At 37.8% G+C, this 26,927-nt stretch overlaps 1 protein-coding gene across 1 annotated transcript in view; it reads right to left on the reverse strand.

Annotated features, from left to right (window-relative positions):
- MTHFD1L (methylenetetrahydrofolate dehydrogenase (NADP+ dependent) 1 like) overlaps positions 1–26,927 on the reverse strand; it is a 156,109-nt gene that overhangs the window by 99,675 nt on the left and 29,507 nt on the right. Inside the window, exons 12-18 of the mRNA XM_086625171.1 lie at positions 21,389–21,525; positions 20,067–20,113; positions 18,032–18,139; positions 17,046–17,120; positions 14,244–14,346; positions 10,758–10,834; positions 7,052–7,192 (exon numbers count right to left, since the gene is read on the reverse strand). Coding sequence (XP_086481297.1) covers positions 7,052–7,192; positions 10,758–10,834; positions 14,244–14,346; positions 17,046–17,120; positions 18,032–18,139; positions 20,067–20,113; positions 21,389–21,525 — 688 coding nt within the window. The remainder of the gene's footprint in view (positions 1–7,051; positions 7,193–10,757; positions 10,835–14,243; positions 14,347–17,045; positions 17,121–18,031; positions 18,140–20,066; positions 20,114–21,388; positions 21,526–26,927) is intronic.

Consider the following 26,927-nt stretch of genomic DNA (forward strand, 5'->3'; position numbering starts at 1 on the left):
TAGCAACAACCAGAAAGAGTATTTTTCAAGACTTGTATAAATATATACATAATAGACACAGGATGAAAGCCGACACAGAATTGACTATGGGTAGATAATGAATACATCACGAGAATAAAAGTTGGAGGTGCCTTCCTGTGATGATGAGAGGACAAAGGGAGTTGAGCAAATTGCTGCTTTTGAGTTATAAAAAAAACTTATCTCCAAAAATTTTGCTGGATATTAAGTATTAATTTCACACTGACCAAATTTAAAATAAGACAAGTCATGACATCCCCTCAACATTAAAATTCTATGCCTGTTTTAGAAAAAAATGGCTATAGAGTGTGCATAGTAGTATCAGACTATATGCAGAGTTCTATCTAGAAACCATAAGCATATATTACAATTTATTCCTAAATTACTTCGATTTTGAGAAGAAAATGTGTTTTGTTTTGAAAGAACCAGATGCAGTAGTGCTATAAGGAGTGGCCAATAGTCTTGCCAGAGAACACAAAAAAATGAATTTAATACATTATTGTATTGAAAAGAAACATTAAAATCAAACAAAAACACCAGCTGTTGTAAACTGTTTAAAATGAAGGTTGAAAAACATGGATACATTATCTGAGTAGCCTATTAAGAGCTGAACAATAACGTTCAAATACAGAAGTGCAATGAAAACAGTGTCTGTATAATTCTCAGCACAGCTCCTGCAAATTAACCCAAAATTTGAACAATGGAACTCTGTGTGAAAATCCAAATGACAGAGAGATGAGAGACATAAAAGCACGCGGTTGTTATGTAAGTACAGTATTTACACAAATTCAAGCTTCCCCTTTCTGAGCATCACATCTAAACACAGACTTCAGAGGAAAATGCAGCAGAATATTTAGCCTCAGATAAAAATTAGTTGAAACCAAAATAGCAAAACTGTTTTCTACTAAAGCATAGCAAGTGTTTCCTTGGAGGAGAAAGAAGGAAAGGAGAGAGAGAAGGGAAAGATGTTTCTTCTCTCTTTGTATTTTGTAAACTCCCACTATCTATAAAACTCAATTGACTCATAAAGATGTAATAGGAGAAACTGGTAGCAAAAAAAATATAGTTTTCCTTCTTCTGAATTAGCAAAGCATAGATTTCTGTTTCTTAATATGTTAACTTTGGAAGACAGGATCAAAACGCAAGGAAGCACCAGTATGCCAGCTCTCTGTGACTGTGGCTGAGGCTCTATCACTTCCATACAAGCAGCGTGGTGCTATGTTGTACCTATAGCCAACTACCCTCATTTGAATCCAAAGTGGATGGCCTAAATACAAGGAAAATGAAAAACATGCTAAATAGAGAAATTAAATTATTGTTGCTTTTCACTTCCGCAAGCTCCTTTATTGCTACAGATTGTTTTAATTGGTAAGATTATAACTAATTATCTTAGCCTAAAATTGCAGAACAAATCTCAAAACAAAGGTTTCATGAAGTTTCATTTAACCAGTATCCCCATTTTCTGCTTTTTTGTGACCATGTAAAAATAACTATCACTGCTATTGCTTTTGATTTCTTGTATTTTAGTAATTTGTAAAAGTCTTTCTAAAGTGGGTGTATTTCTTACAATATTAAATTTTAAATCTCTTCAATAGAACAACTTGCTTTATAAAACTGATTTGATTCACTTCCAAATCTGAAGCATTTACAAAATAGTGAATACTCAATGCAACCTCTAAGAATTTAAAATTAAATGGAAAAAAAAATTAATCCTAGCAATTTCTTCATTAAACCCCAGTTTTTAATCCTATAATTTATTAAAACAAATATATTATTTTTCACGTTGATCACAGTGCAGACTTTGAATTCATTAAAAAAATATAAATCAGAGTTTGCAATATACTTACTGAATAGATCTATAAGCCTGGCTTTTTTCTGCTGTTTGATCAACTCAGCAGCCAGCTAGGACATAATTTCACAGTTCTTTCCCTTCCAACCCCAGCTGAAGGAAATGATGCTCGACACTAGTTGCTAGCAACACAAAACTATAACAGCTAGTTAAGTCGTTTATCTTCTGTCTCATGGAAAGCAGAACCATGTACACACACTAGTTAGGAGGCAATAAGCAATAGCGATATCTGAAGGAAAAGGTTGGTTAGTTTTACATTTTCTTCTTGTATCTCAGTTCTTGCATCATCATATAGCATAAGCTATTCATCATTATGCTAAAAGAGTAACAGCTGCTGATAATTTTCAGTGCATGAATGCGGAGATAGTTTACAATCTTATCACGTAAAAGGCAACTGTAAGAGCTATTCAACTTTATGAAGCAAAAAGCCAAATGGAAAACTTTACATCAGTCCTTCCAGCTGGTCAATGGCAAGGTTAACTACCTGCGCAGCCATGGATCAGCTCTAATGTTCTTCTTGGGAAACCTGCCTAAGGACTGACAAGTGTTAACTCATGCCATCTGTAGCCATCCAATTAGGGATTTCTGTTGTCTACTTCATGCTGGATCAGATCACCAGCTCATTCACCCAATGCATGTTGACTGGAAAAAAGGCTTTGGATGAGGAGAAGTAAAATATAAAATAAAATCAGGACATTTTTTCTCCCCCTCCCAGACAACAATGGCTCAAACTCTGTCTCCTTTGTTTTCTGATAGTTCTTCACCAATCTGATAAAAATAGTGAAGCAAAAACCCCAAATACTTCTGATGCATTTTAACTTTTTGGGAAACTTCATCCATATTAGATATGCATTCTGGACGCAACAACTCATTGCATCGGAAGCTGAAAGCAAAGAAAAAAAGATGTGAAGACTCCAATTAGAACACATCATGTCTATCCGCCTTCCACAGTTCTTAAACAGGTTTGGTGTCAACAACAGTCCTTAAAAGCTAAACAGCCAATAAAGTTTTCATATCTATCTGACATGGCTCTGTCTGAATAAAGTTTTAATTCCTTCACATCCCCAACACCCCAAGCAGCTAGCAAACAATTCCCACAGTTCACCCAAAGTCTTGGATCTCATTCTTAAAGCTATTTAAGGAATCAGGTTCCCATTTCCAATTCAGAGAAGGGAGACAAACTTTTTATGAAAGAATTAGAGGCTTAGGCACTTATACACCAATTAAGCTTCTAAGAGCCCAAGGATCATTAGCTTTTCACTAACTCACTGTCAGAAGAAAAAAGTAGGACTCCAAATCAAATGTATATGGACACCCAACTCTCCTGGGTTCCCTCCTGGAACTGATCCCAAGTACTTCTGAAACTAATACCCCTTCCATCTATCCACCAGCTGTCAGGGCAGGTATGCTCCCCAGGACAGCAAAGATCATAGAGCACAACATAAATTACACACGTGACACCGGAAAGGCAAACTTATATGAAAAACCAAAATGCTTTCCAAGCAACTTCCAGTGGAGCAGTCTCTGAAGTTTAGCAAGAGTGGAAATGAAAGCCAGCATTAGATGACAAGAAAAGTGATTGAAAGTAACTACTGTGAAATGAATAAGGCTTACATAGACTGAAAAGCAGAGAAAAACCCTTTTCTTGATAAGACAAATAATGAAGTACTTGTAACTTCCCTTCATTCGAGACTACAGTCTCTAACAAAATGACAATACTTTTCTGCAATATCAGTTCTGTAAAAAACTAAGCCCTAAACCATAAGCTGAGAACAACTGCAACTACTTGCATTTGAAGTGAAGTGTGTACACAATGTTTCTGATGAATCAGGGAACAAAATATATTCAGCTGACCAATCATTTATAAAAGTAAATAAGAAGCTATTTTTTTTTGGTCCTGGAATTATTGAAATCTAACAGTATGGCACAGAAAGTAATCTGAGAAGAAGTCATATTTTAAAAAAAACACTAATATATTTATTTAATATTTTTCATAGCTGCTGAAATAACAATCTAGGGCATATATACCCATTTAATTTCACATAAAGATATGGCATATGTCCATCAAAACTCTACTACACTGTAAAAGCCAAAAAGCAATTCAGTCTTAAAAATGCTGTACAATGAGCACCACATTTTGGCAAAGACTTCTGTATGTTCCATTACAGAGGACAGATATTTAATCCACTACTCTTGTGGAAGAAGTCTTCTCAAATAATGAAATATTCAATTTCTCTTTTTTCTGTAACTCCTAGCCTGCTTCTGCATCTGGTTTATATCTGCCAATGTGTACTTTAGGTTTTACTATTTAATTATTATAATTATATTGCATATAAAGTCAAAATTAAGAGCAATTGTGTTTTGTGAAGTATATTATGTGTACATCTGGAAAAAAATCATAGAGAAGGGTTTAGTGGTTTTGATTCACATAGATTCCAGTGAACTAAAGGCTACTGTCAAACATTCAAACTTGCATAAATTCAATCTGGGTAGTATATATAAAACATGAACCTCAGAATTCTTCTTAAGTGACAGGTAGGACTGACCATCACCCATTATTCAGGTTGTGTGTTACTTCCCATGATAAAGTTACCTTTCAAATTTGTTAAAGCTACAGGCAATTGCAGTTCTTTGGGCTAAAATGTCAAGTGCCTATGATAGATTCAAACTTTTAAACTTTATTTGTTTTATGAAAATTTAAGTCAGAATGATTGAACTGTTCTTGGATTGAGAGCATTCAAAAACCATGTACATTGTTTTTCCTACATCCACTTGCCTTGAGATCTGTCCTTTCTGAGCTATAAAGTTTTACCTCCTCTCTGACCCTGACTCAAAAGAAGAATGAAATTTCAGGAGTAGAATGGCTTCACATCAAATCTTTTACCACATCTGAAAATTTGCTCAAGATATAAACCCCGGGAAAGAAGTAAAACCAGCACACACAAGGATCAAACTCAAAAGTATTCACCAATTTTGGATGCTCAACCTGAGGCAATGTAAAATAATTTCTCCTGGTTCAAAGTTTTGATGGTGTTTCACTGTTTCCATAGATTTCAGCTGTTTAGCTCCTGGGTAACAAGTCAGATTGAGGAATGCACAACTCCTCATCTACTGCAAGAATCTGTTTGTATGGACACAGCATCACACACAAGCTTTGTGAAAAACAGAGGAATAGAATTCAGCTCTCCAAAAAGGCACTTTTCTGCCTTAACCATGATATCACGTTCCTGTTCTTCCCATAGTTCTCATCCTCATTTCTAATACACTCTGCAACGAAGGAGGTAGGGGTTTCTGCACTTCACCATCAAGATGTGCACCCAAGTCCTCCCTGCGCATGGTATGAAGAAGAGAACCTGAAGAAGAAAAAGAATGCAGCAGCACAGCTGCAGATGATCATAATATATATCCTTGACACTGTGATGAGTTTTTTTTTTCTGGGCAGTTCTTCTATCGTATAACATAGAACACTGCTTTAAAGAAGAACTCGAAACATATGTTCAGCACAATTGACACTATCAAATGATTGAGATGCTAAGCATAGGAAGTTTGTTTAAAAAAAGGCCAAAGAAAACCAGATTAGTAACAGACATTTTGCTGAGCACTACTTTCATTCTAGGGACACAGTGGAAAAATTTTAAATGTCTTCGTGTACTGTTCATGATTTCAGCTCTAACATTGTATTTCCACAGAGCAACTATAGATGAAACAGATTACAGAAAAACAACTGCTTTCAGTCATCAAGGTGATTAGCATTAAGTGATTGAAGATAGGTTAAATATTTTGCAATATTAATACCTTCATACAAAAGTAGCATCAAGATCAAAATGATGTATTTCAAATGCAGTTTTAATTCAGCCACTGAACTATTTTAAAGTTTTTGCATATGCATTGTAAGGTAACACAATCCCCATCTCTCCTTTATTTGGCCAAGAAAGTTATGCAATTGAAAAGGAAAATCAACATTTCAACAGCTAGAACATTACATGCAGTTCTTCATGTCTCCTGCAAAATTGAGAGTAGTTGATTTGCTTTGAATTTAAATGATGACTGTACCTAGAAATTTGGGTACCTTTATCTTAATTTCCATCTTAAATCCAGGCAAGTTAGATATTATGTTTTCACTTCCTTATTAAACTGGAATCCATTAAGGCTGTGAAGGTATTCCTGGCTTGTGGATTTGCTATCTTTGCTGAAAAGGCAGGATACTGGTTCCTTTGCTCATTCTAAAAACACAGTAAGTTTGTGCTGATATCCACATAAATGGGACAAATAGGAAAAAACACACATAGTCTGTGTGATACAGGCAGTCATTGCCAGCAGGGTGGCATGAAAGCATGGCTCCAAAACATACCACAGTTGCTATATGGATCTATTTAGATGACAAAAAAAAAAGCAAAGCATTATCATATTTGTGCTATTTAGGGTGTGCTGTCCATCTGCAACATATGAACTTAATTTGGCAATTAGGCTTCAAAATTTAAGTAATCTGATGTTACAGTAAACTAGTGTCAATTACAGTGAGACTACTCCAGGCACACCAGAACCTGCCACACACAAACATGTGTGAGCTTCCAGCCACTGTTTACTGACCCACAGCCTGGCTATAAGGACTAGAATTTGGTATAAAGGAAGAACATGTTGACTTGTTTCAGAAGCTGAAGTAGGGAATGAGGAAATAGCAACTAACTACTGAAGGTGAGGAAGAAAATCTTAATGATACGAAGAGATAACCCTATCCCTCAAGCACTATCAGCAGCCCATGAATTAAGAATAGCTTGTGTCCATTCTGATTTAGTGGTATAAGCCTTCATGTGGTAACTATCATTGTAACATCTGAGCACGCTTTATGAGTACAGTAGCAAACATTACCAGCTCTCCCTAACAGGAGCCTACACTGACTCCCTCCAGCACCAAATTTGTTTGCCTTAAGAATTGCAGGAAACTATCCAAGTAGGTTATAGAGACCAGAGACTTCCTGAACCAGATGTTACCAGAGAGTTGGAGAAATGAGTTCTACATCTTGTTCTCATTGTGAGCAAATTTTGGCCCAGAAGATGATCATTCTTCGATATCTGACTGTGCTATTCAAAGCAAAATCCTTGGCATGCATGTGCCTTTCTAATGCTTCAAGAGGCAAAAAAAGCCCGTCAGAGGTTATTCACAGGTCTACAGCACTGAACATACCAAATCCTCTGCTGTTACTGGTTCTCCTTTCTTGTCATTAGCCACCACCATCTTCCCCAGTCTCTCCTTCATATCTTGCAGGCCGGTGGTAAGTGCCAGGATGGCCATAATTTCACTTGCAACAGCAATATCAAACTGAGCCTGTAAAATAGAAATGTGAATCATGAACCAAATCAAAGTCAAGTCAAAAACTCACAGGGAACCATCATGAATAGACTCAGGAAAGATAGATTTCACACTGGAATTCAAACAAGTTCCAAATTGTAACCCACAGCTTTTGAGATCACTCAGACTACAGTAACTTCAAACACTTTGTTTATGTTCCCTCATTGATGTTCTCTGTTACACTTCATTTACTTGGGGACCAGTTTTACAGAGTTCTTAGCCCCTTGGCTCACATTATCCTTAGCAGAAGCTCCCTGAAGGACCAAGAATTTTTTTCTGTGGCAAAAAAGAAAATTACCAGATGTGTTTTGAGCTTTACTGACATGAGCACAGCATTGTGGGTTTTTTTTCTGTAATGCTCTCCAAAAGTTTTTTTTATTCTGGTTTCAAAAACATTCTTGTTACATTTGATCATTCTTTTTAACATAAATTCAAAATTTAGAGTCTGTGCTGCTAGGTCTTGTGCTTGACCTATAATAAAGTAAAATATATCTTAGTTATTTTTTTTTTTTAATGGACAAATATATAAAAGTTAAAAAAAACACCAGGAACTATATGTGGCGTCAGTTCTATTGCTCTTGTAAAAATACATCCATACTGTGCAGTATTTCAGCACAATGTAAGCTGTGGTCCTTACTTTTGTTTAAGAGCTTGCAGTGTATACTTTAGCAGTACATGTACTAATTTACTATTAGTAAAGCCCAGGCCACATGCTATCAGAATACAGAGAAGAAAGACAAAGTCACTAATGTATTACGCGATAGGAATGCAATGTTGAGGGTGAACAAGAACTACAGCTTCTTTAGCAGTCTCTCCATCCCTAGCAATTAAAGTCTATACAAAAACATAGCAAATGCTATTCTATTGCTTTCTACGTTAGAAAAAGCCCCCAGAACTGTTTCTATGTTAGACCTCTACCAGATGTATCCCATACTAATACCAGAGGAATCTATTCAAACGGAGGGCTTTGTCTGTTTTCAAAAAGCATCTACATAGAGAATTGTTCTACATATACTTGATCACTCCCATCCATTTGCCTAGTACTTTAACAGCTTCTACCCTTTTTAACCTATGTTCCTGCTTTTAGATTCTGTTTTGACAGCTACAGCCCAGAGCTGCCCTATTCAAGCTGACCTCTGTGTACCTGCATGTTAGTCAAAACTTCTGAAGTCACCTGAGGACTTTTCTGCATTGGGTGCAGACATGGAGACATATACACCATGGAAAACAAAAAAATAATCCTGTAATTGAGATTTTCAGTATAGGGATTCAAATGAAATGCTGAAGTTACAAAGCAGTTTTTCTGTATTCCCTGGAAGCAGTTCTACGCATAACTGAATAGCTGGGTACACAATGAACATTGTTAGCATTGTGATGACATGGATGCCACCATCTTCTCTGAAGTTAAGAATGCCCTTGGTAAGTCATTGCAGTGTATGTAAGACAGGAAATAAGCCTGAGAAATCTATGCCCAACCCACACAGTGGAATATTATCTACCTTTATCAGAATGTTTATCAGGAGACCAGCAAAAAAGTTTTTATTATCATTGTTTCTATATAAATCCAAAAGGACAGGAAAAACAATCTAAGTTAGATGCTCAAAGAGTGACATAATATTTAATTGAAAAAATAGGCACAAAAAGACTGTGGTAGCAGGTGCTATTTTAACTCTAATAACCTTTATACACCTATGAAGTGCTGACAGAAGCCTTAGCTGTAAAGTCAGTTCTCTATTGATGAAAGGATCCACTCACATGGATTCAATTGCAGGATCAAGGGCATCAGTCATGTAATACTCTTTAGAAACCACAGCATCTCTGCTCATTAAAATGCAGACTTTTGTGCCTGCTGTGCTCTGCCATTTTACACAGGTGTCATTGATTTTAAGAGTACTAGAACATCACTCCAAATATTTATAAAATGCATCTGTTAACTATGAAGTCCTGTTTTCTCTGGATCTCCGGCTAGGCTCTGAAATGAGTTTTCCCAACTGTTGGCTCTATTTCTCAAGTCACTAAGTCCATGTTAAAATGTGAATGGATACGCATCAGTCCAACACACCAAAATTGAAAGCATTGAGGTCATTTTAGTCAAAACAGTACAGAAGCAACATTTGACAGCCATATGTCAACAAGTACTCTATAGTAAAACAACTCACATTTAACTCAGCAGCATAATTACAGTGGTAAAATGCTGCACAATAAGAACCTGGCTCAAAGCTAATAATCACATTGAGTCATATAATAGGAAAATGTCTCAAGCATTGAAGGAACTTGCACCAAGTATAATATTTTGTAGTCCCACCCCATTATCAGAGATGAATATTAGCTAATAATGAGTTTTCTGTAAGTTATAGACAGAAAAGTCTCTACCCTGTGTGTTCAAAACTAAAACAAACAAGCATTTCTAGTGGAAGGGGTCCCTGCCCATGGCAGGGGGGTTGGAACTAAATGATCTTTAAGGTCCATTCCAATCCAAACCATTTTATAATTTCTCATCGATTTGACTGTTTTACCTGCTGAATTGAGTAAAAACATTAGCACTGTTTTTCATTTCTTTATTTAAGCACAAAACCTAGAAGAGGTCTGAAACGATAAAGAGAAATTAAAGATAGGATTTTCAAAATGAATGAAAGCCTTATCTCTACCACAACAGCTATTTACCTCAAAATAGTCAGAACCTCATTAATTTCATGATCCAGAATGTTAGATTACATATCTTGATCGAATTAGGAGCAACTACACATCATTACAGTGAGTTTGTTCCACCTGGAATTGCTGTTCCATGCTGTATTGTTTCAGAAATGGATTTACTCCCATGACACCAGGAACAGTGTTTGAAAAGTCAAATTTTCAATTTATCAGCAAGTTCTTTAATAAACTTCCAGAAGCTCTCCTATAGTAACGCAGGTTAGCTTTATATACTGCTGAAAAGTACACACATGCTCATTTTCTGAACTATCCCTTCAAGCCCACATATTAAAATTAAACACATGCTCGAAGTTCTTACAGTTTAGATCCCAAAGCTGAGGTGCATGATAGGGAAATGAAAACTCTGAATAAAAAGCAGAGTTCAGCTCATTTTCAGTCCTCATCAATGGGACCAACACCACATGACCCACCCTTCCCCCCCATTTTTTAAACATTAAATTTAAATGTAATTTAAATCACATCAATGCTGCATAAGTAGTTTGAGGGACTTAAAAAGTAAGAAAAATCATACCAATTAACTTTATGAGGGTATAAGGACACCTTTTATACTCATAGGACGACAATGTTGAACCCCTAACATATGCAATTTTTTCAAGTGCTTTCAACACATTGTGCAATATGCATTGGTTTCTGTGCAATATGCATTGGTTTCTGTTTCTGAGACTTCAGTTACCAGTAACACAATCAGTTTCACTGCAAGAATACTATACAACAGCAACAGATGTTAGCATTCCAATTCAAAGAAGTATGCTAAAAGAAATGCAGAAACATCTCAGTCTCTAAAGCAAAGTCTGCCCAGAATTGAGATATATTAACTGCCTGTACATACCTGACGGACAAATCCTTTCTCTGTATTTGCCTGCCCAACTGTTATCTTGCGCAGGAATCTGTCATTTGTATCCACCACTGAAATAAGGGAGTAGCAAAAGCAAAACATATTAACAAGGACTCAGAGATCTGTGGTTTTCCAGACATACCTTGTTGTTATACATGTAAGATTCAGCTGCTTTAACAGCGTAACCAGCCAGCCATGCTCCTGCACATTAGCATTAGCACCGACTTGGTTTCTCCCTTCCAGTTGATATCATGCGATGAGAGGTTGAAATAATTCAAATACAATTTCTCTGAACAGTATTTGAAGCTAACAGATTCTTAATATTGTAACATACAAATTAATATTTTACCTACATATGAAAAATCTGTCTTAGCACCTCACAGCTACTTCAAATCATTTGCTTCGTCATTGACTTGTTAAGAATTGATTTTAAGACTTCCTGATGTAGGTTAAACATAATCTGTTTCTCTTGTAAAAGATGATTATGTTGTCAAATTGGTTCATCCAGACAAGTCACTTTCTAGCACATCACAGTAACTAACTCCACATTCAGCTGCACAGCATTCAAAGGAAGTTTTTTTCAACTGCCAAGATAACCATCTGCTATTTAGCACAACTTCTATTTCAGACAATAGTATTTCTAACCTGGTAACACTTTTGGTATTGCAAGGGCATGTCCAAACCATCCTGTGGAATTGCTAACTTCACTAACAATCATCACAAGCCAAGTTGTCCAATTCTGCACTGACAACACTCAACATCAAACGTGCCTTTGTAGGAACCAAAAGGAAGGACTGAGAATAATCTAAGAGCGCTCTCATCTACTGAGAACGAATCAGGATGTTTCTTAGGAAGAAACATGAGGAGGATGTTTCTGTTTGTTAGAAAACGAGACCAAACTTCAAGACCTCTCCTTCCCTGGAATGACTATCCCTACAGAATGCAAAAATAGGTTCCCTCTTTCCAATGGGCTCTTTAGCCCTACAGATGTTTCAGTTTGCACCAACCCTAACAGAAGGGTGGAAGGTACTCTTGATCAGGTCAGCCTGTAGCTTGGCAATCAAGTTAATCTTCTGGTAGATGTAGACTTGAGCCCTGATCATTCAGAAGTAGAATCAAGGAACCTCTGGAGAAGTTGTCTGTATTGAAGTGAAATCATCTCCTCTCACTTTTCCTGCTGCATTTGAAGATTAACAAACTTCTTTGTACAGAAAAGGATGACCTAATTACCCAAGAACAAGGAGGACTTTGAATCTCAAGCCTACACAACTCCAATTTGGGGTTGTGAGTGAGTTGGGAGAAAAGCAAAATTTTAAGCCACTTCCCCTTCTTGGGCATTTCTCACGGGACTGTTGTAAATAATACCATACGTGTCTTCTTCCCACAACATGGTATTTAGGTCCCTAATTTCTTCAGGAATTCCATTTAAGGGATGGTGTAATACAGATTTTGTTAACTCATTTTGGTTTCTATTTATATACAGTCATACTCTAAAATACTACAGTACTGGCAGAAATTGCAGAACAGAGCCCAGTACATGGAAGCAGTAGCCTCATACCAAGCTGTGGTACCATATGCCACCGTGAAGCCATATGGCAAGCTGATATCTCGAGCACAAATTCAACCTTTCTCCTCCTAGGAAACTCAGTGTCACAAGCAGCCTTCAGCAGACCTAAATGTCTTTCCTGCCTACCCAGACACTGCTGAGAGCAGGACCACCAGCCTGGACAGCCAGTGGGCTGCTGTTTACCTGGCTTTTCCTAATGAAATCATATAACCTGAACACCCCTACCATGAAATTACAACCACCCCTGCAACTCTTTCTGGTCATTGGGATACACTGGCTTTCTCTTACCATGGTCAGAATTCATTCTCCAGGAAAAACCCAATATCTGCACTTAAAAGCAGTAAAATAAGAATTGTTTTTGTCATTAAAGCAATTTTTCTTTCTCTAAATTTTCCCTTTTCCTTACCCAAAGTAAATGTTTCAGGGAAGTTTAGGTTCAACCAAGTGTTAAGTTTAATGTATGTACTTCCTTATCCTCTAGAGATATAAACAGGATCTGAATACCAGGGGAAGGGTAAGCAGGGGAAGTTTTCCTTCTTTTCAGTATGTTGTACCTGTTCGAGTTAGTATAAGATGACAATGAACTTTAAGCTTGTGACACTTCTAAGGAAATAAGTCCTGACTAGAATTCTTTTTCAGACAATCTGATAGCTTTCTCTTCTGCCCTGCAAATTCCCTGGTAAGTAACAAGCTTCACAGACATATGGATTGCAGAAACAGTCCCAAATAAAATATTTTTCAAGTTATCTACAACACTCCTAAAACCAATTTTTTTCCTGAAATGTTTAAGATATGTACATCATATAGAGTTGTGTGAAATAGAAGTTTCCCTAACATCATTTGAGATGAATTAAATAACTCACTTGAGGTTAACAGCTATTGAGTAATGGTGTCTCCTCCCAAATCCGTGCTGATAAAAATGTTGAGTCACATTACGCTAAATATTTATATTACTTTTTCATCCCAATATAGGTCTTTTCCGGACACATTGTGAGACTAATAAAAAACATCTTATGCCACATCGTCCAGTATTACCTTGAGAAAAATATCCCAGGTCTGAGATGACATACACACAAAGGGCATAGTAAAGCATGGCCAAGACTCCTCACTTCTCAATAGATTCACCTTATTTCTCTGAGCACCACAGTACATTCTATTTAACAATGATTTTGAACTAATAACTTTGTTGTTTGAGAACTTAGGAAGAAAATAAAATCCAATGGAATTTAGCTCAAAACTTTATGCAGATTTTACTTGCTTAAAAAAGAAAGAGATACATAAGTTGAGGTAAATAGTGAAATGTAACCTAGCACTAGAACTGGGAAATGGAGAGGGGAGTTGTCTAAGGGTGTGAGAGTGGATATTGATTTGCTTGGCATACACACCTGAAACTGTACCACATCTTTCACCTCTTCTTGCTAACAAAGCAAACAACTCAAGACACTTTAAAAATAGGAAAAACACATAATTCCTGAGTCTCTGAGCTACCCAGACTGCTGAGCTGAGGAGGATGAGGGACCAAAATCAAGTAGAGTAAGTACAAATAATCTAAAACCAAAATAGACACAATTAAGAAAAGAATGGATAAGATTTGTAAAAGGCACAGAAAAGCCACTTTCATATGTTTTAAGACATATTATCTAATTTGAGAGAAACAAGGTATGTGCTTAAAACTTTCACAGCAACCTGTCTTCCAGAATATTTGCAAAACCTCTTGAGTTACTGCAGATATTTCATCAAGTTTAGAGCAACACACTGCACTCAAATTTGTTATGCACCCACATTTCCCACTTGCAAATGGATTGTTCTTACAGTTAGAGAGTATAAACAGCTCTGATTCAGGCAAAATTAAGCAAATTAGGAACTAAGTTATGATTAAATCCAAGCTGAAGTGAGGCTTTCTGGCTACATACCTCTTTGCCATGTTATGGTAGATGGGTCGATATCAAGGCGCGCAAATTTGCTGATCTCCTCTTCTGTTAACGTCCCAGGATCAGTCTTGTTTATTCCCAGCCTCTACACAAAAACAAGTTAAAGAAACACAAGGAAGTGGCTCTCTTGCTTCAAAAGGAATAGCTGCTCTGGCTTATCACCTCCACTTTCAGCAAACATTTGGAAGGAAGCATGTCAGGACCAAAACTATTTGAAGGAAAAAACACCTGGAAAACACCTGTAACTAAAACAGGGGCAAATGTAGGTGGAGAAATGAAACAAAAACCAAGAAATACTCGTAGGCTATTAAATCAACGATATTTCTTACACAGAAGAAACTCTTAAGGTAAACCAAAGAGAGAATCCAACATCACTAGTTACTAATAAAAATATAATTAATTGCTTGTTCTAGTTTGTGGAAATCTTTCAAATATCCATGTGTTTGTCTTGTGTGAATCATTTTTGAACGAAATAAAAACTTCTGCTTTAATAGCCCATCATCCATAAACTCAGTCACTTATAATGAATGAGCCAATACCTCCTGGCTTTCACAGATTTTTACACCTTTTTTGAGGTGAATCTACATAAAGATGGATCAGAAAACTGCTTAAGAACCATAGTCTTAAAAAAAAATAAAATTAAAATTAAAGTTTTAATTTTCTCTGGTATTAGAAAGCATTCCTTAGTGAATTGACCAACATACTTACACTTCAGGATGGAAAAAAAAGCAAATCTAAAAGTCTAAACACTCAGTTTCGAAGAGCTACCACAGTTACTTCCCTATTTAAACCAACAGTTATTTTCAGAAAGCTGGGGACATCCTTTTGAGATTATTAAAACTGTTTTCATGATGCTCTTTTTTGAGGGTTGGTCTCAGACTGTGAGGGATGCTTTCAAACCCAGATGCAGGCACTGGGCATTTCCCACTGTTCTGAAAAGGACAAAAAGCTGCTGAGAACAGCTTGCAGGTTTTGACACTTGGTACCCTAAGACTTTTCACCCCAGTTTATGTCCTCAACTGCCAGTCCTGTATTATTATTTTTCTAACCTGTAGGCCAATTTTAATCCAATTTGACATAGTCAGCAGGTAGTTTCTTACAAATTCTGTGAATATAGGCAGACTGAGAAAGAAGCGATATCCCACTAGCACCTCTACCGGGGGATGGCAGTCAGTCTTTAGCGCTCATCCCTCCTGCTTGGTCCATCAAGCATTTGCCCATATACATTTTTTTCAGAGCATGTTTTCACAGAGAGCTGATAGCAAAGTTTTCAGCCATTTTTAGAACTTTCAACTGCTGCAAGGAGGGCTGGGCACTAGGACTGCAAAGGAAACACCCTATCCCTTCCAGGGTCTCAACAACTCTATCTAAGCAGCATGAGAAAAGCTGACTGATTTGGATGCAGATGGGAGGAGGTAAGACACAGAACTGATGAAGAAAAGGAGACAAAGAAAAGACTGGTATAGAAGCAGTTAGAGAGAGGAGTTAAGGTAAGGTGGTCTTAGGCTAATAATTACTGGGAAAAAGTGAAAAAAGCTGAGGAGCAGGAGAATGAGAAAGGTAGCTCCTGACATTAGGTAAGACGTTTGAAAAAAAAACTTTTTAGGTATAAGGAATCATTATACTCAAACTAATTCCCAGCAAAATAATTCAGTTATACTGGAAACTATGATGCATGTATTAGAATGTTATAAAGCCAAACATTTTTTTTACTGAGTTGCAGCTCATGTGAAGAGAGAGAAACCCATTTCAACTGCAGAGATAGTTGGTATGTCACGAATAACCAAAACACTCCCCCTCCTCCCCTACACACAGTGTAAACAAGGACAAAATGAAAATATTCCAAAGTTCTGATGGAAAATTCTGTGAGATCTACTCTGCCACTGACTCAAGCAGGCACCATCCACATTTTAGTTTACTGGCATTCATTTAAGCCCAAAAGCTTAAAAAGTTATGAGATTTTTTTTTTATATTTTTTTTTTTTCTCAAAACAGAAGCTAGTTTTACCTCTACCCTCCTTTCCACCCTTCAATTCCAAGTGTGCACTTGGAAGCTATCCACTGCCATCCAGTGACTCTGAAACACCACCAGACAGGACTCAAAAGCCAACAGTAAACATGGAAGTGGACACAGAAGACTAAAGTTGTCCTTAAGGGTCATATTCAAGAGGTGTGTATTCTCCTTGCCTTATGCTAGTGGACCGTGTTGCTCTCCAGGCATTTGTCAGAATGGAAGCCTCAAATCCAGATTTATTATTGATACATGAATTGTACAGGAAGTTTTTCTGGAAGCATTCAGGAAGCAAGATGGGATGCAAAAGTATACTATGCACACAAATGTACTTCTACCCCTTAAAGGAAGAAGACTGTTAAATTGATATCAATAAAACCCCAGAAGTATACGCTATAATAAAGTCTCAAAACCAGAAAATATCGCAAACTCAAAGAATGTGAGCTTTCAAATGTGACTTTACCATAATAGGAAAAGTATTTTAAAAACCCTAGCTTTTATATCTCATCAGGAAAGACACAGCATTTAAAAACATTATTGGTTTATTTCAGTAGAAAAGAATAGCAAAAATGTTAGTTATGAAAACAATATCAGACCCAGATCCTATTACTTCAAGGACAACACTTTCAGAAAAAAGTCTGGACTTGATAAATTTATGAGGGAGGTTCATACAAACTTGGTCTCATACATCAAATAATTTTAAACAAGTTGCATAAGAGAGTACATTTTATGAAGAGATTCTAAAATTGAGGAAAGATTACATTAAAAACTTACTCTCAGACGGGCAAGCTGAATAGCAGAAAACTCTCTCACACCATTAACTACTGGAACCAGTCTATTATACAAAGCCTAGAAAAAACACACAAGAAGTTAATGAAATAAAAAGCTACAAATGAGAACCAGGTAAATAAAAAGCTAATATTTTTATTTTATTCAGACTAATTTCAGTAAGAATCTCCCAACGTCATCAGTTGTGGACTTCTGGTTTATGATTTAAAAAACAGTTTTGAGAAAGTAGTAGGCTTTTGAGCAGTGCCTTTGATTTAACAGTCTAAATCCAATTACCAAAATTACTGTGTTTCTATGTTTCACAAAAAAAAAAAAAAAGTATTATTTTTGAAATTAGGAACTCTAAAACTTTAACCAAGGATGAAATTATTCAAACTATCATTTGCAAATTGGCCTAAATGTACATTTGTGTCGTATCAAGTGAAGGAGATATGACAACCCTGCTCAGTTTTAACACTGTAGTGTTAAAAAGGGAGGTTCCTTCCTTTACTTTCTCCCTTCCCTTTAAAGACTTAAGTTAGTGTTTCTGTTAAGGTCAAAAGAGATTTAGCGGAGGGAAGAGGTTCTAGCTTATTTTCCCCACAACTCCTTCTTCTTAAGGTATATCATACCCAAATACACATCAGAAGTGTAATTTTTAACTTTAAAAAGAGTATACAAATTATTTTTTTAAAAAACGATTATATATAGAGAAAATATCTGTTATTAGACTATTTAGAACAGTCTAAAATAGTTGACAATGTTCTGAGCATAAGATCCTTATCTTAAAGACTGCCTTATGATAGCTATTTGCCAGAAAAATATATTCTATAAGCAAAATTTTGCAGTAGAACACAGAAGAGCTTCAGCAATAGTTCCTGTTCACATGGTGAAAATATAAACAGATAATCAACTTCTTTTCCTTTGAAATGCAGTTTATTGAAAAACTGAAAAGAAAAACTGTTAGGTGGATATCAGAAAATAATTCTCACCTTATCAGATTGAGTGTTCTCGTGCAAGATCCTAGCATCAATAGCAGCAGCCAGCAAATTATTTGCAGCAGTTATAGCATGAATATCTCCAGTCAAATGAAGATTGAACTAGAAGGTGAAAGCAACAAATTCTTTTTGTAAGAAACCATTTAACTCAATTTATTAATCTGACAGATTAGCAGCAACAATCGTTGCTACCTCCTTGAGGTTGCAGCTCCTGATTAGTCACTTATCAGTGTAGATGAAACGTTATCAGGCTGAAAGTACACTGAGCTATATGAAAAACCTGTTTTCACCTAACTACATGGTGTCAGGTCAAAGCAAGTCACAAATGTCCTTATTCTTTGTTAAATGACCCAAGAACAAAAAGCCCAGGGCCACGGTTCCACATCATTAGTACTATATGAGTTTGCTGTCAGTATTTACTAATTGACCTGGACCAGAAATGTAGATTTCTGCTGAATCCTCTGGAGCACACTGTGTGTGCTGGCTTTGGGGTGTATGTCAGCTTTCTGCTAACCATGGGAGAACCACCTGTAGCCGAGCAGGCATGAACTTTGCTCAAAGTTTGTCCAACAAAGTTATGTGGAAAAATCCAAAATCAGCAATTTAGATTAGATTAGGACTTGTGTTATGTAGGTACTGTATTTTTAATATACCTGACAGAAGGAGGAGGAAGGTCAGTTCTAACCGCACTGCAGCACTGACTGCGGAAGGGCACCGACAGCAACCGGCACACGCAAGCCCTTGACTGTGCTCACCCTCACGTGCAACGAGGGATTAGAACTGTAACTAAGTGCTATGTTAGGGCTCGGCTTGGACCAGCTGTGCACTTTCAAGGTGGTACTTCACCAGTTCGGGCCATGGAGTAGTTTTGTTGAACTCTAAATCAGACTCTTCTGGTGCATTTCCAAACAAGCACTGTGAATATATGCATAAGCTTAGCCATACTATCCTTACGTGCCCCACTGCCTAGAGAATCTTTTACACTCTGGAAACCAACACAGAACTCTGCTGTCAACTACAGCGTACTGAAGTCCGTGGGCACCCACCTAAGCCTGCTCAGGACAAGGGAGAGAGGCTAAGAAAGGCACCCAGTTCTGATAGCAGCAGTCAATTGACAAGAAACACTACACGTGCTCCATATTTCGTCTCTGTCCTTGACCCAGCCTGCCCATAAAAGCATGGATCATGTAGCTTTACACCGCACAATCTATGCTGGGCAAGGGTGCACGCTGCAGTCGGAGTAGCGCTGTTTTCACAGCGGGAGTATTGTGAACGCATGCACCCAGCTGGCTCCTCCCAAAGCTGGCAGGTGATTTTCAGAAGCTCTTCGAAAAGAGCTAGAGGACGCCAACTTCAACAGAAATCCCAGCCCCTGCAGCTCCCCAGCAGCCTGCTCCTATGAAAAACAACTTCTCTGTTTCATCACTGTTGTTGAGCCAAATCATCTTCCTTTTACTTATTTAGCAGAAGTTGTGGTATTCACCCCTCCGCAGTATTCTGGGCATGTCTCACACTACCACAGGGGAATCAGCCTGGCTAAGAACAAGTCCATATTGCCACACAGTGTCTTCTGCTAAAAAGAAATACTAATCTACATTTGATAATGAAAGTTCCTCAACGCACCAGGCCTGAGCCTCCCTGCATTTTTCTACTCCACCAGAAGAGTAAAGCTTTTGCATTCTCTTTCGCAATAGATGTGGATATAAAAGGAAAAAAATAGCAGTAGCCAGCTCTTCATCTTGTATGTTATGTGTGGACAGCAGGCTTTCTTCTCAGGAAGCATCTGAAGGATAGCTGAGATGTTACAAACATGTACAAGTATCTGTGCAACGCTTCTGCACCCCAACTCCGCAGCCCCTCCACGTCACACAGCAGGCACATGGAGGTGGCAAGGATCACGTGGAGGTGGCAAGAACCACTCCAGTTCTCCAGGCAGACCATCGCCACTGACCAAGTGCTGCAGTAGCTACCTCGGCCTGCCCAGTCCTCCCAGAGGGACAGGGACTTGCTGCCTCCCCTACTGTCTCACCTCCTCCATGGGAATCACTTGAGCGTATCCACCACCAGCTGCTCCACCTGCACAGGAAAGCATATGGTCATATCAGACTCTCACCGGTTTTGGAAAAATACCACCTCCCTTAAACACACAAAGTGAAACATACAGTGTAGATGACACATTTCTCAGCATTTTGATTTATATTAGGGAATCAATGATGCACCCAAATAATCAGGATTTCCTTAAACCTTGCTGGCTTTTTTCAGCAGGCAGTAAAAAGGGAATTTTTGATCTGAAATGAAAGCCTACACATGATGGCTGGCCCGGACTTTAGCTACGTAAGGGCTACTCTCTGCTCCTGCCCAGGTTTAGGACACAGTCATGCACATGCAGCTGTTGGGTGGAAAGACATAGCAGTCACGAGCAAGCACTGCTTCTGAATGAAACCTTCACACCCTTGCCTGAGCACTCCTTCCCCACTGCCTCTCAGGGTAGAGGCAAAGGAGTTCACTGTAGCCTATGCACAAGTCGAGTGGAGGGATTAAAGCACTCACATGCACCAGTCTTGGCTGAGAAGCACCAAGCACCAGGAGCCTTCCAGCTGAAATCAAACTTGTTAACTTAAACTTCAGCAAAGCAAAGTAGAGCAGATGGGGAGTGCTTGCCCAGTTAGGCACCAATCTCAGCTGAGAAATGGCAAAAAAAAGATTGCATTATTTTCTATCAATATTGAAGACAGGCTTGAACTCTGGCTGGCTCTTACCTGGCCCTCAGGCTCTTAAAGGGTTTCTAATCAAAAAGGCAGCAGCCCACAATTAGGGGCGACAACTCAGAAGAACAGAAAGAAGAGGTCCAGACCTAGCCAAATGTATGATGCAGATACAGCTGAACCATACGCATAACTGCCAGCTTCCTTAGCTTGGACATTTCCAATCGATACGACTGGATTTAGGACTCCTTCTCCAAGACAAATTACAACAGTTACATTTAGAGACATCTTTAGAGAGTCTCCAAGCAGACGAGTGGCTGGAAGGGTGTGTACTCACACAAAACTCCTCCTGGCTAACACATCCCCATGACTTCCATCATGTTTGGGCTTTATCCGCATTATTAATACATGTTAAGTACATGAGCATATATATGAATCTTGTATGGAAAGACACGTGCAAGAAACCTTTATCTGTTAGCTATATAATTATCAAAAAATCTAATATGCTACCATTCAGACAATCCACTGAGTTAGTGAAATAACTAAGGAATTAAAAAAGATTTAAAAAAAAAAAATCAAGAAAAAAAAGTAGTGCTTCCTTTTAATATGAAAGAAAGAAGTTATAGAGTCTGCAAACATTGTGTACCTTTAACTCCAAAAGTAGGTCCTTGGGAAGGTTGTCTCAGACAAGCAAAGGAGTTTATGTTAAGGTGTGCAGTAAGCGCCTGAACGAGACCAACTGTGACTGTGCTTTTCCCCTCTCCTAGGGGTGTAGGGGTTATTCTGGCAAAACAAGAAAAAAGATTAATCAAATTCTTTGCTGATGTCAGCCTGGCTAAGGATATCAGAACTCACAGCTTTTGATTTCAATGAAGAATATTTGTACAGCAAATTTCAATGAGATTACTTTATCTCCACAAAAATACTGCCACAATGTTAGCCCCTAGCTCAAGTTGGAATGCTAATACACATGTGTCTTCTATTTAAGCAATTTACTATGATAGCAGAAAAAGAGAAGATTATTTTGGCAAAAGTTCTAAAAAGAATATATTGAATTTAGACATTTTTATTACAGCACAAAAGTCTCACCAGTTTCATTAACAAAACATCCATTGAGATACTCTGAGCATGTATTAATACTTCTCTGTAGTAATGCACGAGATTTTTTATTCCCATTGCTCAAACTTTGAATAATAGAATATTTTAAATTAAATAACCAACACTGTTGTTTGTAGAGCTCAACTATTCCTCTCCAGCTTCCACATCATCATAACCCTCAAAAATGACAGATCAACTGCTTTTTAAATAAAACAGAACACAAGTCACTATATTCAACTGAAAATTATTTCTTTTACACTTATGTTTTGTGATATTTTTGCAGATTTAAGGATGATGAGGGACTATTACAATCACAGTCTGACTTCTCATACAAATGATTCACTTGAGGCACAGCATTTCTCCTTCTCATTGGCAAAAGAAGAAAGCCCAAGTCCTTTTTCCACTCAAAACACTCTCGCACAAGTTCTACTTGTTGGCAAAGTGTAACTATTCATGTCTTTGCTGCCTTCACCACCTGCAGAGAAGTAACTACCTAAGTGAAGCTGACATTAAGAGCTATTGTTCATTCCCAAGGAAATACATGCATGCACATGCATCCTAGTCAAAGAGGAACACTTATGCTATGAACTCTTCAAAACTTGAGCTAAAACATCTAGCTCTAATTCAAGCTTCTTTACTTCCTTTCCTAACTAGTAATTTTTCCAAGATACTGCTATCCTCAGATCACAACTCAAATGGCATAAAAACATTAGTAAAATTGTCAAATGCAAGGAGACAGCCATGTTGTCTCCTTGCTGTTAAGATTCAGCTTAGTTCAGTTAGTTCACAGATTGATAAAAGCCATTCTTTGTCCCACAAAATGTAAACACACGAAAAACATTAACTTTTCACAAATCTGTCTTTTGCATCATCGTCCGACCCTGGGCCTTTTGTTAAAATAAAAATCAGCCTTTGTTAGACATGTCTGGAAAAATTTGGGCAACAGGAGGCAAACCAAATTAACAACTTCTATACTGTTCCAAAAAAAAGAGATTTCCTGCTCAGAAAAGTAATGCTTTAACTCAAGTTCCAGTGAAATCAATGGGATTTAATACACCTGTAACAGATTCCCTGAACTCAGACTCTTCAGAAATAGTATTTTGTTTACTGATGGCTTTCAACTACTCTTACACGACCATGTAGTACGAGTTACTTAATTTGGGCATTTGTTTTCCATCATTTTTTCCCACATTTATAACATCATGTTTGCCAGCCATCAGATTCTAAAGCATCATCAATAACTTACTATCCAGACTATTTCATCATCCCACCTTCCTAGAACCACACTCCCTTGACTTAAAAGGGAATTCACAGATTTTTAGCAAAATATCTATGTAGAGCCAACAAAAGGTGGTAGATTCAAAGCATATCCTGAGAAGAATTCATTTTATCTACTCTCAAACGCAGTTTTGGTCCCTTTCACCTTTTCATCTGTATTATGCTGCCTTATTTCCTTCTGATTTACTGCAGGAGCACAGAACACTACATCATTTCTTTCACTTTCATGTTTGCAGCTCCTAGAAGAATGGATACTTCTTAATCTCTACATTGTCACTACAGCAAGCCCTTCTGGTTTTACTGTTGCTGCAATGATAGCTTCTGTTCTTCCCATCGCTATTTCTGACATTTCCATTTTGTCCCAGGATTGTTACTTTTGTACAAAGATGCTCTTTCAGAGCACCACAACCAGGTTAACTCACTTTCACTACCAGTTTAACCACCACCCCCCTCCCCCAAACTATCATTCTAACACTGGTTGCCCAGAACCTATTCAAATCATTATTAGCGTCATTTCTCCTTGCCCCTTGTTCTCCTGCTGTCTCATTCACTTTTGCCTATTGCCCTAATCTCATTTACTTGATCCTCTTATTCCTGTGCATGAAAGCCAGATTTAAAGAATACATGAGTAATCTTGAGGCATTACTGCACCCATTCAAAGACTTAAGATGATAATAACCTCTTTAAGCTAATAGTTATTTAAAAAAACGACAAAAGAACTACCAAAAGCAAACCACCCTGCTATGAAAAAGACACTTATAACTGTTTACTGGAAGTTACCAGTAAAGGACTTCCCGCAGCCCCCAAAACCTCAGTGCAAACAACACCTGCACTGCTAACAGAACTACTTATATTTGCAGCGCTTCCTGTTGGTGGTTACCTCTATTTTTGAACATCGAACACACGACGTTCACACTTGAGAGAATCCAGGGACACCATCACTAGGTTATTTACTCAACTGCAGCTCAAAACGTGGCAGAAGGCTGACCTGGCATGCACAGTAGCACAGGGACTCTTTAGAACTCTTACGAAACAAGCAAAATCAAAGATGCAGCCTACTGTTCAGTAAAGGAAAGGAAATTGGAATCGACAAACGCGTAACCAGAAGGCATGCTGGTAGCTGCATAAAGAATATTATCTATTTGTCACAGAAGATACATACAATAAAGTGCCACATTACTAAAATGCTCTGGTAGCCTAGCTGGTCTATTCTAAAACAATTATGTAAAATGAGACAGAAAGCACTGGAAATTTTCTATGAGAAAGAGATTTTTTTTCCAGAGAACAAAAAGAGAAACACACCATTGCTCATTGATCAAACTAGGAGGAGCAGATCTTGCCTCTGCTGAATTTCCAGTGCATTGATACTCGGCACCAGCCACATCCCTACTGAGAAAGTGACATTCTGAGAGAACCAGCCTCCACTAAAGTAGGGCTAAAAATGAACTGGAGCAAGCTTATTCTCACCAGCATACTCATGAAAGCACACAATGGGTTGCAGCAGTAAACGGACATGTCTTTGCAGGCAGGACCTTGACTTCATCAAATCTGCTTGGCTTTAACAGCTTTCCCTTTCAATGTGTTCCTCAGATGGGTTTGTTCATTTTAATCTGTTCTCTCCCTTCTGAGAAGCCCTGTGATTCTTAATTTTCCTGGAACTACAGTTACTCAGATGAATATCTAAAGGCTCAAAACATCTAAAGACAGCTGTAATGGAGGAAGAAACAGTAACTGGACCTCCATAAATGGTCTACAGCACTTGGATGACGCTCTCCCAAGAAACCTCATCTGCTGCAGCAGGTAAGAATAGGCACAAACCCCTGAGAAGTCAAAACCACGGATCTGATTTTTCAATCTCTTTCCAGCTAACAGAACTAACAAAACGCAAGGACTCTGCAAATCACACTATTCAGTGAAGCCACATTGGTCTACACAATTCACTTACCTACTCCCAACTTCTCATCTTACATCAGATGCCCCGGCAGGACACTTTTGATTCTCAGCAGCCTACAGACTAAGACCTTAAGAGCTAAACAATTATTTAATTGTTTCAATAGTTACCAGAATCAGGTTTAAATATTAGTTTTAAAAAACCAAAAGCCAAACAAAAAAAATCCACAACACCTCTTGTCTCTCCTCAAAATTAAAATAGATTTCTATTCTAATAATTTCCTTAGAAAGCTTATTTTAAACATTTTCCCTTTTGTACCTGGCCTACTTTGATCAGATTGTATAAATAAAATAATCCACTTAAGTTGTTTTGTGGACATTGAGATGTTTTTGCTGGCTACACTACTGAGCCTCCACTCTTGCAACTTAGGTCACTCGCTCGCATGAGTATAAAATTACAACTGCCACTGGCTAACTTTAGCTCAGCTGTGCAATGCTGTGTTTTGACCTTATGCAAATCTAGAAAAAAAAACCTCTAACCTTTAAAATAGAGTAAATTTTAATGAACTTCAAGAGACTTTTACACCCATTTGCATTCTTCTTCAAATTTCTTTAATATGTTTTTAATCTAAACACAGAAACCCCACAATCATTTTCTTCCTCAAAATTTCTTTGCCACCTACCAAGCAGTCACCAGCTCCTTGGCAAAGTAAGTTTTCCATAACATTGGAAAGCCTTCTGTCTTTATGTATATAAAAACAAAGATAAGAATATGCAGACTTTGTGTTTGTTTGTTATACATCACATTAGCTTACAGTGGAGCTGTTTCTGTGGGAAAGCTACATGAGGTCTCCCAAAGAGAAAATAAACAAACAGTGAGATGATACACTGCACCAGCTGTAACCTCCTCACAGCTACCCCAGCCGCTGTGACTCCAGCAAGAACTTTACTGGATATGTGACAATTTTCCTCTTCCAAATTTCCTATCTTCAAATCATCAGAATCAGTAATTTCAAAGATTTTAATGAGTTCACCATTCCCAGGATCCACACAGAAACCTGTGAAGCCTAGCTATGGAGGGCATGGGCAATCGGGTTCCCATAAATGACAGCCTCACCTACATACCTCTCCTATCCAAAACTACAACTGTCAGGAATTTATTTCTGAGCACAGAAGTGTTGCAACTCCTGTCACTTCATCAAGGTGAGATTACAACAATATCGCAGGGGCATCCTCAAAATGGGACTGGAGCTTCCCAGCAATTGCTGTGAAGCTAAAATGACTGAACAAAGCCAGGAACAGGCCGAGGAATTCACAACTACAAACTCAAAAGCCAATGAAGGCCAGTCTACGACAACCCCAATCAGGAGCTGTGCCACAACACGTCATGAATACATGACAAACTGTCTCAGTCGTGACTTTGCTTTGGGCTGTTTCGGGGAACGAGCACAGTGGTATTTTTCCCATTTACTCTTTCCCATATTTTTCCTCTTTTTTTTTTTTTGTCTACCATTTTCGTTTTAAGCACCTTGTGGCCCAAGAAATACAGTGAACAGAAATACAGTCCAAAACATACCCATTAGAAATAAAATGTAATTCCAAATCTGAAAATTCTGTCCCTAAGATATTTACCATCATACAACTTCTACAAGCATTAAGTTAGTGTTTATTTCTCTCCGTTTTTATCTTACCAAAAAGGTAGTTCATCACAAAACAATCTATTATTGTTAGATGAAAAGTACTGACTTTAAGTTTTCCAGCATTCAAAATCCAACACACTTCTTATTAAAAGCTGCATTTTATTTCATAATTTTTCCATGCTCTATTATTCCTCAGCTTCCATTTTTGAAGTGAGCAACTTTCCAGAATTAACTGGTAAAAGCCACAACACTGGAGCATTTAAAAACAAAATGCCGAAA

Source organism: Tauraco erythrolophus, chromosome 2, assembly GCF_009769465.1.
Source record: "Tauraco erythrolophus isolate bTauEry1 chromosome 2, bTauEry1.pri, whole genome shotgun sequence".
Classification (NCBI taxonomy): Eukaryota; Metazoa; Chordata; class Aves; order Musophagiformes; family Musophagidae; genus Tauraco; species Tauraco erythrolophus.